At 47.9% G+C, this 16,344-nt stretch overlaps 1 protein-coding gene across 3 annotated transcripts in view; it reads left to right on the top strand.

The window, feature by feature from the left end:
• The window catches only part of CACNA1I (calcium voltage-gated channel subunit alpha1 I), a 143,094-nt gene that overhangs the window by 109,346 nt on the left and 17,404 nt on the right, over positions 1-16,344 (top strand). For all 3 annotated transcript variants that reach the window (XM_085048714.1, XM_085048715.1, XM_085048713.1), the window contains exons 10-25: positions 516-701; positions 1,375-1,492; positions 1,977-2,132; positions 2,573-2,663; positions 4,561-4,763; positions 5,946-6,362; positions 7,237-7,337; positions 7,755-7,878; positions 8,709-8,777; positions 9,647-9,831; positions 10,162-10,288; positions 11,627-11,752; positions 12,211-12,300; positions 12,712-12,904; positions 13,985-14,136; positions 15,845-15,954. In XM_085048714.1, coding sequence (XP_084904840.1) covers positions 516-701; positions 1,375-1,492; positions 1,977-2,132; positions 2,573-2,663; positions 4,561-4,763; positions 5,946-6,362; positions 7,237-7,337; positions 7,755-7,878; positions 8,709-8,777; positions 9,647-9,831; positions 10,162-10,288; positions 11,627-11,752; positions 12,211-12,300; positions 12,712-12,904; positions 13,985-14,136; positions 15,845-15,954 — 2,448 coding nt within the window. The remainder of the gene's footprint in view (positions 1-515; positions 702-1,374; positions 1,493-1,976; positions 2,133-2,572; positions 2,664-4,560; positions 4,764-5,945; positions 6,363-7,236; positions 7,338-7,754; positions 7,879-8,708; positions 8,778-9,646; positions 9,832-10,161; positions 10,289-11,626; positions 11,753-12,210; positions 12,301-12,711; positions 12,905-13,984; positions 14,137-15,844; positions 15,955-16,344) is intronic.

Below are 16,344 nucleotides of genomic sequence, written 5' to 3'. Positions count from 1 at the left end.
TCTTGCATGCTTTTTTGAAAAGGATTTAGCAGCTATACTCGGAGGAGCTGAGCTGGTCTGGGAGACCAAGATGTCTTTTCCCAATACTTGGTGTTGGTGCAACGCAAGCCACACAGCATTCCTGCCCTTCACTTCTATCCTCTGTAGGATGGAGGCAATCACAACTGCCGTGTTAAGTTCACAACAAATATTAGCTGTCAAATATTTTGAAAATGCACACATTGAAGATGTTACAAAGGTTTAAAATGTGATACAAGAGCTTGTCTTGCTGGAATTTAATGCTGCAATCCTTTCCTCATTGCTGCAACATGCAGCACCACGTTGGTGTTCTTAAGGTGTAAATGCAGCTTTCAACACTTAAGGATAAGCCTATAATACAGCCTTGCTCAGACAGATTTACTCTTTCACCCCTTTTTACTGCCAATGCCGAGGTGAAAGCTTAGCATTGTTATTCCTTGCTTTGTTTTTGTTCACTTGTCTTTTGTTTTGTCCCTCGTACTCCCTCTGGGCCACAGCATCTGGGAGATCATTGGGCAGGCAGACGGAGGGCTCTCTGTGCTGAGGACATTCCGACTCCTGCGGGTGCTGAAGCTGGTGCGTTTCATGCCTGCGCTGCGCCGCCAGCTCGTGGTGCTGATGAAGACTATGGACAACGTAGCCACCTTCTGCATGCTTCTCATGCTCTTCATCTTCATATTCAGGTGAGGAGGCAGTCGGCTCGCAGCGTTCTGGAGTGGCAATGTGTTGCTCGTGGGGACAGCAGCTTCAGAGAGTGACTGCATAACTCATCTTGCACATTGCTCTAGGCTAAGGCAGCATGGACAAACACTTTTCATAAGGGCTGAGCTTACTCCTGCCTTAAATTGGATTCAGCAGCTGAGGATTTTAGCCTGGATGGAGTGGTGAAATACTGCCAGCAAATGCAGGCTTTGAGCATCATGTTCTATTGCAGGATAGGTGAAGTCTGGTAATCAGGACTAGCTACAGGAGCAGTTCAGTCTGGAGGCTGACTCTGGCAGGAGGGCAGCAGGAAGCAGCTAATAAAGTTTGTTTGTGTATGCCATGGATGCCCTGATGGCAAGATGAAGAAATATGAGAGCAAACAAGAACGATAGAGAGAATAGGTTTGAATGACAGGTTGAAGGGAATACATGAGCTCTGAGTCAGCACAGATGGAAAGCAAATTTATTGGTGACCTACAGGGTTGCAAAAAGTAGCTCCTTCTTCACAGATAGGTCCCAGTGGTCTGACTGTGTTGTTGTACCCCTTGCTGCTGTGATGTTGCATTAGATTATCAGGAGGAGAAGAGAATTACTCTGATGAGCTCATTGTGGTGCCAGAGATATTTATATTTGACATCATCTTGTTCCAAAGCATCCTGGGAATGCACATCTTTGGTTGCAAGTTCAGCCTCAGGACAGACACAGGAGATACAGTTCCTGACAGGAAGAATTTTGACTCCCTGCTGTGGGCCATCGTCACTGTCTTCCAGGTGAGCCCACTTTGCTCTCCATGGCTGGGCCAGGGCAAAGTGAAGGGCATCAGGAGATTATTTTTCCTCATTGAGCAGCACTGCACTGATTCCTGACAGCACAAAAGGCTGTGCAAAAGACTCTTCTGTGTGATGTTGGGAGGAAAAACAATTGCATATTGGAAAGAAACAATTGGTATATATATCTCAAACAGGGGAGCTCCTTCCTTCCTAGCAGAGAGTGTGCAAGGGTCACTCCTGTTGTGGCAACTCCCAAGTTTAACACTTGCACCTCAGCACATGACTGCCCTAATGGTTGCTCCTGTTTCTTACTCAGCTAAGGTTTTTGGTGCAGTGCCACATCTGGACAGCGACAGTGGGTGTGTGGTTTGGGGAATTTCAGAGGCCTGGCCTGGTCCTGATGTGTGTTCTTTGACTGTCCTTTGCTGGGAATCCCTTTCAGGTTCTTCCATCACATTTTTCTGACCTCTCTTCCTGGTTGCAGATCCTAACCCAGGAGGACTGGAATGTTGTCCTCTACAATGGCATGGCCTCCACCTCTCCGTGGGCTTCCCTCTACTTTGTGGCTCTCATGACATTTGGCAATTATGTACTCTTCAATCTGCTGGTGGCCATTCTCGTGGAGGGGTTCCAGGCTGAGGTGAGGAAGGCTTACCACCAAGGCTTCATCAGGTGCTAAAAAGGGAACCTTTGTGAAACTTTGAGGATACTGGACTGGAGGAATTAAAAAGTATTACCCCTCTTTCATTTCACTCTTGAAATAACACTTGTTAGGGTAGTCCTCAATTAAACAAAGGAAAAAAACCCAGTGTTAATCCTTACAAGGAAAGAGGCTCTCTGGAAGGGGATTCACAATTTCTGTTGTGTAACACAACAGAACCTCCCTCAGGGTGAGTCCTTTACCAACCCAAAAGTAGCAATGCAGTATATCAGCCATCCCAAATCACACAGGACTCTTACCAGTGATCACACTGGATGCCTGACTGCCAAGGACAATTTTGCAGTTGTTCCAGAAATGAAAGACAAAAACAAATGGTCCTTTCTGTTTGAGTTCCCAGCTTCTAAATTTGTGTGTTCCAGGGTGATGCCAACCGGTCATACTCAGATGAAGATCAGAGTTCTTCAAACATGGAGGAGTTTGATCAATTCCAGGAGGTCCAGGAAGGCTCAGGTACAATATCTCAAATAGTCTTATTTGCTTGTGTCCTACTGTTGTTTGGTAAGAAATCTAAAAGCAGATTCTGCAGAAAATTCACGCCCACCTCCAAGAACTTGCCAGTTTTAATTTTGAACTTTATGCCAGTTTGTGGTGTTATTTGTGGAAAAAACAGAGACATGTTGGCATCCTGAGGAATGTGGTAGCTAAGTGGAACAGTTCTTGAATGACCTCCAGAAAAGCAACTGGAAGTGAGAAGTGAGGCTGTCTCTGCTTATCTTCAGGGTCACCGTTTCAGGAACACTGTGTTCAAATCTGAGACCCACATTTGGAGAGGGGATACCAAGACTGTAAAAAGGACTCAGGCAAATCTGGAAGCCTTGCCTCATAGTGAGAGACTAATGAAGCTGAGAGAAATGAGAAAAGTTACTTGATCTCTCTCTCTGTAGCTGTAGACCATAAGGAGGGGTTTGTGATGGTAGATAGCTCTTTAATTGAGCAGAAAAAAGCATAATGAGATTGTAAAGGTTGGAAGCTCAAGCTAGACAAATTTAGGCTGAAAAAAGCTGTGTATTTTCAAGGAGAGATAATTAAGATTTGGAACAACCTGAGTACAAACTGCCCAGTAAGGTCTCCGTCCCTCGAAGTCTTCCCTCAAAGACTGGAAGTCTTTCTACAGGAGGTATTAAACTTCAAACTGGACCCGATGGCAGGGAGCAGCAAGAGTAGCTTGCTCTGCAGTGGATGGTGAGCCAGGAATTGAAGGGGACAGAGGCAGGCAGGAGGGCAGGAGCCACACTGCACACTCTTGTACAAGGTGAGCAGGGCAGGTCCACTGACACTCGTAAGGGTCTGCACATGGTTCAGGGATTACCAGAAAGTTCGCAGTGCTGAGGCAGGTCTGAGGTCAAGCCAAAAATTACAGACAGCAAGACAAGATCAGAATCAGCAAGATGCAAGAACAGGCACAAGCATACAGCACAACTCAGACAAGCACCACAGGCACATTCCTGAGCTTAAATGCAGGTCCCACAGCAGGGAGCAGTGGTTCCTGCTATTGTCACAGTTTTTTCCTGAATTTCATGCCTGCACCATGTCAGAGCTTACACTGAATGTAGGCTGTCAACCCCGTAAGATGGAAGAGGAGGAAGAGGTTACAGAGGTGTTGGTGCACTCATGGCTGTCTGTCCTGCAGACACAGTTAGGTGACCTTCATCATGCAAGAAGTCAAACAAAAATGATTGCTCCGGTCCTTTCAGGCATTAAATTCTAATACCCTCTCCTCTCTGTGCATCTAAAAAAATACTGATGGTCATCCACAGGACTTAACATTTCCCTCAAAAGTGTCCTGGATCTTAAAGGTCAATGATCAGTCATTTGAAGAAGAACAGTGTAGTAGGATAGAGTGGGATGCAGTTTTTGTATGCAGGAGTTTTAAGGTGACCACAGTACATGGATGGCTGTAGCTATCCCTTCATCTTAGTCTCCTGTTCAGTGTTTCAGCCTAACTGCTTTAAGTGGCCAGTCTGACAGCTGGTGGAATTTGTTCAGACCTGAAGGTGCTGGTGTTTGCTCTTGGCATGCAGAACCACACTCTTGTCCCCTCCTTCGGCTTTGTGCTCTGCCTGTCAGTCTGAGGCTGCCTGGCCACCACTGCTCGTCTGTCTGTCCCCAAGGGAGAGATGTGGTCAGCTTTGGAGACTGAGGAAATTACTTTAAAGCCTTTCCAGCTTGCACTGCATTTGTCATAACTCCCTAAATCAGAGGAATTGATGCTGATGGATGCTAAAAGGCTAATAATCTGTTAGCTGCTGTTAACATGCTAAACTGCTTAAGCATCGAACCACTCACTGGATAGCGAGGAACCCACCTTCTTCTCTTCTCATTCTTTTTTCTGCATCTTTCCACTCAGATCCCAAGCTCTGTGCTATTCCTGTGACACCTAATGGGCACTTGGACCCATCCTTGCCCTCTTCCAACCCACCAGTGGCTGCTGGGGGTGTCACCAACTCCTCACGCAACTCGCTGCAGCTTGACCAGGTCCGTGTTGCTGTTGGCTCCCGGAAGAGCAGTGTGATGTCCCTGGGGAGAATGACTTATGACCAGCGGTCCTTGGTGAGTGGGGGAGTATAAATGTGTGTCCTACCCTCCTTTTGAAGGCCAAGCACTTTGTTGTCTTTCTGCCATCATCTGGGGATTGCTGTGGAGGACTGCACTGCTGCTATAGGCTTCTAACACAACTGGTTGTGTGCCTGTCTTTAGAATCCAGGTCATTTCACATTATTTATCTAAATTTCCAGATTTTTGAAGTCTATTTCCAGATTTTTGATGTCTATTTCCAGGTTAGTTATCTATATTCCTTTGAGTGTGGGAGAGGGAGAACACCAAGAAGAAAGTCTCCCTCTTACACTGAAACATATTTTTTTTCCTCTTGCCTTTTCCTTTTTTTCCTAGAGTAAAGAACACAAAATGATGCCTTGAGTTAAGAGCATAAGAGCATCTAGGTGGTGCCAAAACCACCAAATCCCATTACAGCTGGGTTTTCTGGAAGCTTTTGTCTCAGTGTAAAGTCTTGCCTTGGAGTTCCCCATAGCAGATGCTGTTGCCCATAGCACTTCCCCAGGCCCTGCAGGTTGTCTAACCAGTGCATTTCAGATCTGTCCACCTTGTAACATAAGCTCCTGGGCTTCCCACCCACTGGCACACACAGCTCTGGGGAGCTGAGCTGAAGCTTTAGTGCTTCAAGGGCTCATGCCCCTGTTATTTCCAAACAGGGAGTACTAGAAGCCACGTCCTACATGATAACTTGCTGCTGTGGTTGGACTGGACTGTAACCAACAAGCCTGTTTCTCTCATTTCTTCCTTTTACTAAGGCTGTGCTCAGAGATGGTGTGTCAGATGATCCATCAGCCTGTACCTGGTGTTATCCTTAACCTCAGTGCAGCATAAAAAGCTGCCAGTCAGATTTTTTGAGAGCTTTACTCTTGCTCTGTGCTGGTGTAAGTAACAATATCAGGCACCTGGCCTTTGGCTTTATTACTTACCTTCCCCGAAAGTGCTTTGCACACAGATGGTGCTGTAAAGTAATCACAGCCAACTCCATTACTAACTCATTATCAATTTATTGTCAGATTTACAGAGATTGCTTCTAAATTCCCACCACTCAACTTGCTCAGCATCTGATAAATGACAGCCTTCTGGCTTAGGGGCGCAGGGAGAAGCCTGTGTTGTGAAAAAGGATCGCATGCTCCCTCCTTGTGCCCGCAGTCACCGAGTCCCCATCCCGCTCTCTTACAGTCCAGCTCCCGCAGTTCCCACTACAGTGCCTGGAGCCGCAGCGGAGCCTGGGGGAGCCGCCGCTCCAGCTGGAACAGCCTGGCCAGGGGACACAGCCTGAAACACAAACCTCCCTCGGCTGAGCACGAGTCCCTCCTGTCTGGGGAAATGCACAAGGCGGGAGATGGGGAGCCCGATGGGACAGGAAGGGTGTTTCACCACCGCCGGACACTCTCCCTGGATAACAAAGGCTCCTGTGACCTGCTGGAATTGGCCTCAGTCCCTTCGGGCCACAGAATGACCCACAGGCTGGGAGCACCGCCTGGGGCCGGTGAGCATCAGGACTGCAATGGCAAAATGCCCAGCATTGTCAAGGAGATCTTCCCAAAGATGAACAACCACAAAGAACGGGGAGAGGATGATGAAGAGATAGATTATGTGAGTATTTGGTGGAGGAGCCTGGGGTTACACCACAGTGTCCTGGGAAACCCCAAATCCATCCTCAAATGTCAGTCTTCTTGCATGTGGATGGGAAAGCTTGCCAAGGTGCTTTAGGAAAGCTGAAGGACCGCACTGAATGCAGGTAGGACCTTCTAGACACAGACAAGCCCAAACCACACTGTCAGGCTGCCTGCAAGGTGGGTGGTGGGAGGAAGGCAGATGTGAGACATACATGTGGTCAGCTGTTATTTCAGAGCAGTGCAGCTGGTGATTTCTACAGGATAGCAGAGGTCAGGCTGTGTAACAGTGAGAGCTTTTCATGGGGAGCATCAGCAGACCAGAGCAGGAAGCACAGGCACCACAGACAAGGCAAGTGGGTTTTGTGGTATCAGCCTGGGGACAGCAATCTGTGAGCAGATCAGAGGGTGGAAAAAGTGGAGCTCAGGTCAGTAGAAATTGGAACTGACATATGTCTCTATGCAATTCGAAGCCCAAGTGCCAACAGAAGGCCTTTTTGTCCTGGCTTCTCAAATAGCTGAGGCAGGGAGGAAATACTACCTCACATAACACAGTCCCTCCAACACATCTAAGAAGGTGTCATGGACAACATAGGACAACTCTAGAATGGACACCAGCAGTTTTATTTGTCATTATTCAGGGAGGAAACCAGATGCCAAGAGGTAAAAAAAACCCCGGCAAACAGCTTCTGCCTTCTTTTCCATGACTTGTTGCCTTTGAGTTGATTTCCTTGATCAGGGACTTAAAGAAAAGCAGGCAGTGGTGGGTTTGGGTCAGATATGAAAGGAAAAATGTCTCTCTCAGACAACTGGGAAGGTAACCAGGGGCAATTGCTTCTGCTGCATCCCTACAGAGCCTGTGCTTTCGCATCCGGAAGATGATGGAAGTCTATAAGCCAGACTGGTGTGAGTTACGGGAAGACTGGTCCATATATCTCTTCTCTCCACAGAACAGGTTTGTGCAGTTTTTGCCATGAGAGGGTTGAGAAGATGGGGCAGATTTTGTTGCTCTGCTGGCCACATCCTCTGATGTTAGGTTGCAACTTTAAACCTACCAGCTCAGAATGTGTATTTTCTCTTCCATTGTCTCTCCTGCAGCCAAACGACATTTCTTTTCCTAGATTCTGGCTATGAAAGGAAAGCTGAGCATCCTAAATAGCTATTGTGATCTTCCCTCCCTTTGGAGCATCCCATTTTTATTTTGTGTAATCATAAATATTTATGGCAAAGCAAGGCAGGGAATACTAATGTTAACACAAAGAGGATAAAGAATGTATTATTGATGACTCCATAACACTGATATTTCCTCCCCTGGTACCAGAGTAGTGTCTTCATTTAGTTTGCATAGGTGCTTACTGGAACTCTCTTGCAGGTTTCGCCTGCTCTGCCAAACCATCATTGCTCACAAGCTCTTTGACCATGTGGTGCTGGCCTTCATCTTCCTGAACTGCATCACCATTGCCCTGGAAAGACCCCAGATTGAGCACAGAAGCACGGTGAGCACCAATACCTGTCAGCCACTTCTTAGCACGACCTCTAATGGTGGCTCTTAACTGCTTCTGGTGCTGGTTTGATCTCTGGAAGAACTTCAGCATTAAACACCAGCTCATCTATTCAAATACCCAAAAATTAGTAATTGACATAAGTGTGTGCTTCCCCTGCAGGGTCTTATAACTGGGCAACCCACTTTATAATACAGAAACCCTAGTTCCTTATGTCTGGAAAAGTAAGAGTCTCCTCCAGGAACCTGCATGTAAGAGATGAATGGCAAAAGGGAAAAGGGCTGGGAACTGAATGGTAGAAGTCACTTCCATGCTGTAGGAATGGCACACCACCATTCATGTGTGCTGCACTTGAGCTGTCTTGGAGGTGGCTCAAGCTGGCAAGTGAAATTACTTTTTCTGCTTGTCTGCCTTAGCTGACTCCCAGATTCTGCTGCACTTGGACACAATCTGTGGTCTGTGCTCAGCAGCTCTTTGGGAAGGAGTCCCAGGTCTCTCAGGTCAGTGCAGCAGGTCAGGACTGAGCAGCACTGACATAACAGGGCCTTGAAACCAGATTTGCAGGATGCAAAAAAAAATCCCATCCACTGTGCTCTGGCAGAGCTGCATAGGTCATGTCCCAGCCAAGGTGTAGGAGCTGAAAGCTGCCTAGCCCTGACCTCTGCCAAGGGCACTTCACTTATTCTATCAACTTTCAGACCCTTCACAGGAATGCAAAAATATCAGGATCATCAGAGGGGCCTGACAGAGTAACAAGAAATAGTCAAAATACATTTAAGGTCTTTCTCTGTTTTGTTTTCTTTTTTTGTTTATTTCTTTTCTAGGAAAGAATCTTTCTCACTGTGTCCAACTACATTTTCACAGCAATCTTTGTAGCTGAGATGACACTGAAGGTAAGTTACTGGAGAAGAACAGCTCAGAGCCTTTTTCCAGTGTCAAACATGGTTCATGTTTGCTCAGCACCCTTTTAAAATCTGTCCATCTTTTCAGTGTGCCAGTTCTTCCCTCTACCTTTGTAAAGGCAGATACTGCCTGGGGTTGAGAGCTATCTTGTCAGGCATAGAGGCAATGTTTATCCTAGGCGTTATATCCAGTTGGATCTTAGATTTCATGAAAGATAGCTGGTATTCAAGTATGTATTTTGTAATGATGTCAAAAGTCCATTCCCTTTCTCCTGGAGCAAGAATGGGGGACGTAACAACAATATTAATTACATGCTCTTAGTTGAGATAATTATTCAATAGATGTCAAAGTACTTTGCAACAATCAGAAAACTTTGTTATTCCCTTCTTGCAGCTGGGAAGAAGTCCTAAAACTGTGTGTTGGAAGTTAAACCGCTAAGATTCATATCTGAATTTTGACTGTGATTTGCAGGGTATTAAGATCTCCCCATGGCCACCAATTTCTGTAGCACCTGCTGGTTTTGAGAACTGCTGACAAACAAGCTACTCCTTTAAGAGCTGAAGTATGGATTTTGGTGCCTGACTTTACCTCCCAGGTGATCTCTGAATTAGGAGACTTGCCCCAAGGCTTTGGTGTGGCAGGGAAAGGTCTCTGGTGTTCCCCTGCAGTGTCATGTTACTCTGGGAGGCAGAAAAAAGACATTTTCCTTCCAGGTGAAAGGAAAAGATTGAGATGACACTTCAGTGTCATGAGGTGTTGATCAGTATTCCCCCCTGCTCCCATTCTCTCCATTGTTGCTCTGCACTAGGTAATATGGAAAGGAGCCATTTCACCCCCTCTTCTCTCCCCTCTCTTCCAGGTGGTCTCTCTAGGCCTGTATTTTGGGGACCAGGCTTATCTCCGCAGCAGCTGGAACATCTTGGATGGCTTCTTGGTCTTCGTGTCTCTCATTGACATTGTGGTCTCGGTGGCCTCTGCTGGTGGTGCCAAAATCCTGGGGGTGCTGCGAGTGCTCCGACTGCTGCGCACCCTCCGTCCCCTCCGGTCAGAACCACACCCAGCCCTGCTCGGCCCCTCTTCCCACTGCTTGTCCCCAGGAAGGGTCCCAGAGGCAGATCCAGCTGTGGCAGATTCAGGCAAAGTGTGGTCTTTGCACAAGGAGGTTCCCCTTAGCCAAGTGGGTCTGATGCTGGTGGTGCCTCATCGAACAATGAATCCATGGGAGAGAAGAGGCTTTGTGATCACAGGGCAGTGACTCCCACTGATGGGTCACTGCACAGGGAGACAGGGCTCTGCTGCTGCTGAAAATACTTAGCTTAGGCCAAACACCCCTGCCCTGTCCCTCTGTCACCCTTGCCCTTCCTTCCCTTCCAGAGTCATCAGCCGAGCCCCTGGCCTGAAGCTGGTGGTGGAGACACTAATTTCTTCCCTCAAGCCCATAGGAAACATTGTCCTCATCTGCTGTGCTTTCTTCATCATCTTTGGCATCCTGGGCGTGCAGGTAGGTTGTTACTGTCCATCAAACAGCCCTTGGGCCCCCACTCCTATTGCCACCAGCTCCTGTACCCCCAGCTCCTATAACAGATTCAGGGAGCCAAGCAGAGCAGGACAGAGAGGCAAGCCAGTGGATTTTCCGTATTTGCTCCCTTCCACAAGCTGTCTCCATAATGACACAGCCTTTGGCAAGCACAGACAGGTGCTCAGCAAGGTCAGGTGTTGCTGGATGTGAGACACAGGAGTTAACACATCTGGTAGCAGCTGGATCAGGGTTTGGGTCACCATCACAGGGAGAGCCCAGGGCTAGCACAGCACAGGGCTCTCTGGGCACATCCATGTCACCCCACAAGGGCAAGCAGCTCAGTGCCTTGTCACTGTTGAACTGCTAGCAGAGAGAAGTCCAGGTTCTCAGTGTGGCATAAGGAGAGATTTTATTAATTAATTCCAACTTATATAGACTTTCAAAGGTCACCCCAATTGGTCAGTTTGAAACCTCCCCCTAGGCAGATTGGCCAGGCCTGAACTGTTCACATCTTGAGAAACTGTTTTAATAACATTTAAACTTTATCTTTGTTTATAAAAACACAAGAAGAAGAGAGAAAGAATTCTCATGGGAAAGGTCTGTGCTATCCACAGTGCTTGCTCCCATGAACCCTACCTCCGGTCAGCTCTATTTCTCCCCCTCACTCTGAGCCCTAAATCCACCCACGACCTTCTTTAATTTTTTTATTTAATCCTCTTTATTTTTGGCTGTTGCATTGCAGAGGAGCAAGGGTGTGGGTGTTACTTCCATCTCAGGGAATGCGCTATACTTAGTTTGCTCTGATGCATCTGTACAAATGCACAATCCAGTACACTCCATATGGGGAAAGGAGCCCTGGGCAGAAGAGTCACAGCAGTGCAGTGCAGCTTTGTGAAAAAAAATATATATGAGAAGAAGGGGATGGTTTTTTCTGGTTCTTTACCCTCAGATGAGATCTTTTCCTATCAGCACTCTCAGTAACTGGGAAGCAGGGAGGGAAGATTACTTTAGGGGATTGATTAGAAGTTACTTTTTCTCTTTGTACCCAGAAAGGCTGCCTTCAGGGCTGTCAGATGGTGGGCTCACAGTCACTGCTGCCTTGGGGCAGTGGAGGAGGCTGAAAAGCCAGGTGTGTTCACAGGGGTGGTCCTGGCTCCTTCGCAATGTTTGAGCCAGTGCTCTACATTGTGTTGGTGGTGTCCCTGTCATGCAGCTGGCAGTCTTGAAAGCCATGCAGCATCTTGGGAGCTTCTGTACATCCCAGGAATCACGGGGAACCCTGTGGGGAAAGGGGCTGATGGGGTCACTCCCCTCCTGCAGCTCTTCAAGGGCAAGTTCTACCACTGCCTGGGGGTCGACATCAGGAACATCACCAACCGGTCTGACTGCGTGGCAGCCAACTACAAGTGGGTGCACCACAAGTATAACTTCGACAACCTGGGACAGGTGAGTTTGCCCACAGCCCCTCCCTCTGACAGGAACCCATCACAGGGTTTGTCTCCTCCCCAGGCAACAGATGCAGTGCCTGGCAAGGTGATGCCTGGGCCAGAAGGAGCAATTATTTGGGAGGGGTGCCCACGCAGAAGCTGTGTCACTATTGGTTTCCCCCCACACACGATGAGGGGGAAAGAAAAGTGGTGGCAGCAGAGAGCTTGATTTTCTCTTTTCTCCTGCACCGAAGCAGATGCTCTTCACAAACTCTCTCCTCTGGTGGAGCTGGCTGCACATGGCTTCCTGTTACCCCCTCCCTGTCCTCCACTGGGGAAGGAGCAGGTTTTGATGTGTGCAGAGACACAGGAAGAGTATTTCACCACTCTGTGTGTGTTAGAACATAAACCCACGATATTTTTTTCCTGCCTGCCAGATGCACCTGCTCCACATCTGGTTTGCTTTCTATGTTGCAGGCTCTGATGTCCCTCTTTGTTCTGGCTTCCAAAGATGGCTGGGTCAATATTATGTATAATGGACTAGATGCTGTGGCTGTTGACCAGCAGGTACATGGACTTTCTTGTGAAAGGACCTTTTTCACTTTCCTTGTGCTAGTAAGGCAGAAGCATGCTTTAACATCCTGCTTCAGATACCTCCCTCAAACCAAGAATCCCTTCCTTGCCCCTTCTGAATCCTTTACTCACCTATTTGCAAGGGGGCAATGGATTTGTCTGCTCCATGCAGGGAGGTGCAGGTGTGGCTATGCTGAGGGTGTCCAGTAGTGTCTCTGGGCCTTTATCTATTTGTAATGAAAAAGCAATAATGTCACATGTCTGTCTGGGCATGCTGGCTCCTTCTTGGCCCACACATGGTTATTTCAATACCTTGTAAAGCAGGAACTGTTGCCCTGCTGCCCCCTGCATCCCAATCCTTCTACTGCTAACACAATGACTGCCTCTGTTCTCCTCCCACTCCAGCCAGTGACCAACAACAACCCCTGGATGCTACTCTACTTCATCTCCTTTCTCCTTATCGTCAGCTTCTTTGTGCTCAACATGTTTGTGGGGGTGGTGGTGGAGAACTTCCACAAGTGCCGGCAGCACCAGGAGGCTGAGGAGGCGCGGCGCCGGGAGGAGAAGCGCCTGCGACGCTTGGAGAAGAAGCGAAGGAGTAAGGCACAGCCTAAGTGTTTGGTTGGTTCGTAGGCCAAGGCTTTCTGAGAAAAACCTTTTCCTCTTCTTTTTCTTTCCCAATGGGCTGGTCTCCAAAATCCATTGCTCGTGGCTGTGCTCTCAGCCTTCCTCCCTGCACCACTGCTGTGTCCCCACACACCTCACAGGGGTGGTATGGGGAAGAGGGGTGGCTGATGAGGTCTGCTGGGACTCCAGGGAAGGCACTGGAGAGGGAATTTAGAACCCTCAGGAGATAATGTACCAAAAGCACCCCTATGCACATGCTGACAGGCACAGGGAGTGCATACGTTGATATGCTTCCGGCACTTGGGATAGAGTCCCACCTGGGCTTCCTGCAACTCAGCTGGTGGTTGAAGAGGGACCTGAACAGACCATTCTTTATGTTTAAACCCAAATTTAAAGAAGAAGGGGAAAAAAATAAGAGGAAAACCCCTGTGTTTTTGTTCGTGGCTCTTTCTGTCAGTGTTGCAATGTCACTCCTTGGGATCCCAAACCCTCTGCTGTGAAGGAAACCCCCTTATCCTGGTGTTTCTGTCCTGTTTTGTGTTACCTTTAGATAAAAACTGCTAAAGCATACTTGCCCCTGGAAATCATCCCTACTACCCAGACTTCCACTCACAGCCTATGGGCATGCTTTCCATTCCTCTGCTCCAGTTTTCCCCCTCTCTCCCATAACACCCCAGGGCCTCTCCTTGAACCATCTGCTCCCTTTTATCATAAGTGATCTTAATTTGCCAAGACATGAAATGCTGATTTAGCACCAATCCCACAAACATAGACTAACAGATTTTCTTTTTAGTGTTCTGCTCTTTATCTTTTTTCCTGCATTTTTCCCGCACTTTTCTCCTTTTTTTTTTCTTCTTCATTTTTTCCTTCCTCTGTATATTCTTTATCTTTTGCCTATCCTTTTCTGGCTTTTCCCTCTCCCAGCTTCATTCCCTTCTCTCTCAACACCTATACCAGTCTTATGCCTTCTCCCTCCTCAGTGTTTCTTACCCATTTCTCTCTTCCTTCCAATTTCTTCCTAACCCTGCCCATATCCCTCTTTCCACTGAAGAGGCGCAGCGTCTGCCGTACTATGCTACCTACTGCCACATCCGCCTCCTTATTCATTCGGTCTGCACCAGCCACTACCTGGACATCTTCATCACTTTCATCATCTGCCTCAACGTGGTCACTATGTCCTTGGAGCACTACAACCAACCTGTGGTGAGTGAGATCATGGAGATAAGTCCTGCCTCTAGACATTGTTATTTTGGTACAGCTCTCTGGTGACCACTGCCCACCAGCATAAGTAGGACACTTGGGTGTCTCTAAGAACTACTAAACTAAAGTTTTGTAGGAGTTAGTTTTGTAGTAGGCAGATTTGTGTGAAGAGTTTCATATGTATCCAGAAAGGTAGATCCTACTCAGACACTTGTTATCCATTAAAATCAATAGAGAGAAGGTATGTGAGCAAGAGTCAAGCCCCTAGAAAGCATGGTGCAATTAAGTCTCTGTGCTTTATGTTAGTAAGTGGATATGTGGGTCACCCAAATTTAGCTGCCTGCTCTGCTTTTTATGTTCCCCTGGATCCTAATAGGAGTGGTGGAAGCAGCAGTGTCCCTGGGAGCTTCAGACTTCACATCAGATTCCCAAATGTCAGCCCAATTTCCCTGCCACATGGCCTCACCTGAGAGAACCAGAGTGGCTGGTTGCTTGTCATGGATGGGATGCCTTTACCAAGCCACCTTATCTTCATAAGAGAAGCTCTAGGGCTGAAGTGCTGAGCAGAGCCTCTCAGCTGCAGGGTGTGATTCCAAATACAGCACCTTGGAGGCCAAATAAGTTTTACACTTTGCTTGGGTACAGACCGTGTACCTCTCAGTGTTCCTGGCAAAGCTGAGGATGCCTTTGGTGGGAAAAATGTGTGCTGCACATATCAAAGGAGCCTTCTGCTTCCATATGTAGACAAGGTATTCATCATGACATCAGCCCAGTGGCATTTCAGTTTTCTCTTCAGAAGACCCTTGATTTAGGTGTCAGCTCTGGTGTCTGAACAGATTGTCTGAGGTAGCTCAGACTTTGATCAGAAGCTGAATCTGCCTGTCCTCATTCAAATCCACTGCCAGGCTCCTCTGTTTCTTGCCCCCTTTTGCCTACCTGCCCAGCCTTCATCTTGACCTAGATGCTGCCCAGCTTTCTGTTTCAGGAACTCTCAACCTTTATCTGTTGGCATCCTCACATCAGATCTTTGTTCCTCAACAAGTCACTCCTCTTCCTTACTCTTCAACTCCTTTCCTTGGATCACAACTCTAGGCAAGCCAGCCTGCTGTCAGGCTCTGTTAAACAATCTTCTCAAAGCACTTCAAACCCCCCAGTACAAAATGCCATCAAAAGCTGCCTACTGCTCACACTGGTCCTTGGTGGTGGTGAAGGGGCAGCATGTAAAAGAGCCAGAAGCCAAACAGCTCAGAGGTGTGATGTGCTGGCTCCAGACCAAGGCACAACAGGATTTTCTCAGTTAGAGATGAACTGTATCCACAACCAGAGTAACCTCTGTGCTTCACTCCTGGTTGATAGCTGTGCCAGTGCCATTAACAAGGTGTCATTCAGGTGGCACAGGCTACAGGCAGAAGAAAAGCCTGATGGTATTTTGTGGATTCTCTTGCCCTACCCTCCTCCTCCCAGTTATGCTGAAGAGTGCAGGAGAAAGGAGCAGTAACTGATCCTGACGAGAACATGGGGCACAGGGGCCAGCTGGTGGCTGCCCTTAGTAGGCAACCTCCACATTCAAGTAGGTAGGAAGCACGGGGCAGCTTCCCCACCCCACAATGAATTCCTGGCACAAAGGAGAGTCTCCTCTCCCAAGGAGGGGCACGGGGGGGGTTTTCGATGTTGCCTTTGCCTCATTCTTTACCCTCTCTTTCTGTGGCAGTCCCTGGAGACAGCTCTCAAGTACTGCAACTACCTGTTCACCACTGTGTTCGTGTTTGAGGCAGTCCTCAAGCTGGTGGCGTTTGGTCTGCGCCGATTCTTCAAAGACAGGTGAGCAGAGGGTTGTCAGCCATGGCTGTGGGACAGCTGGGTTTGGGATGAAGGTTTTGAGGATGGTTCCCTGCCTAGACTGTGAAGTGGTGGCAGAGTGCTCCAGCTGCCTCCCAGTTCTGCACAGCATGAACCTAACCTCATCCTCCACTAGCTGCAATGCCTGGCAATAGCAAATGTTGTCCAAAAATTGCCTCTTGGTTGGCATCTGCTGGTTAGGCTAGAAAGTAGTGGGGATGAGGTTAGAGAGAGACATTTTTTTCATGCCCTTGAGGCAAACTGTGAGCATGCTGAAGCAGAACATATATAGCAAAGTTGATTTGAGGTAGTAAGGCCGTAAAAAGCTGAGCCCATTAGTCAAAGCATAGCGCCATAGTAACACAGCTCCAC

The sequence above is a fragment of the Lichenostomus cassidix genome, chromosome 1Aa (genome assembly GCF_008360975.1).
Source record: "Lichenostomus cassidix isolate B80296 chromosome 1Aa, HeHo_3.0, whole genome shotgun sequence".
NCBI lineage: Eukaryota > Metazoa > Chordata > Aves > Passeriformes > Meliphagidae > Lichenostomus > Lichenostomus cassidix.
This window is presented reverse-complemented; position numbering and strand designations above follow the sequence as displayed.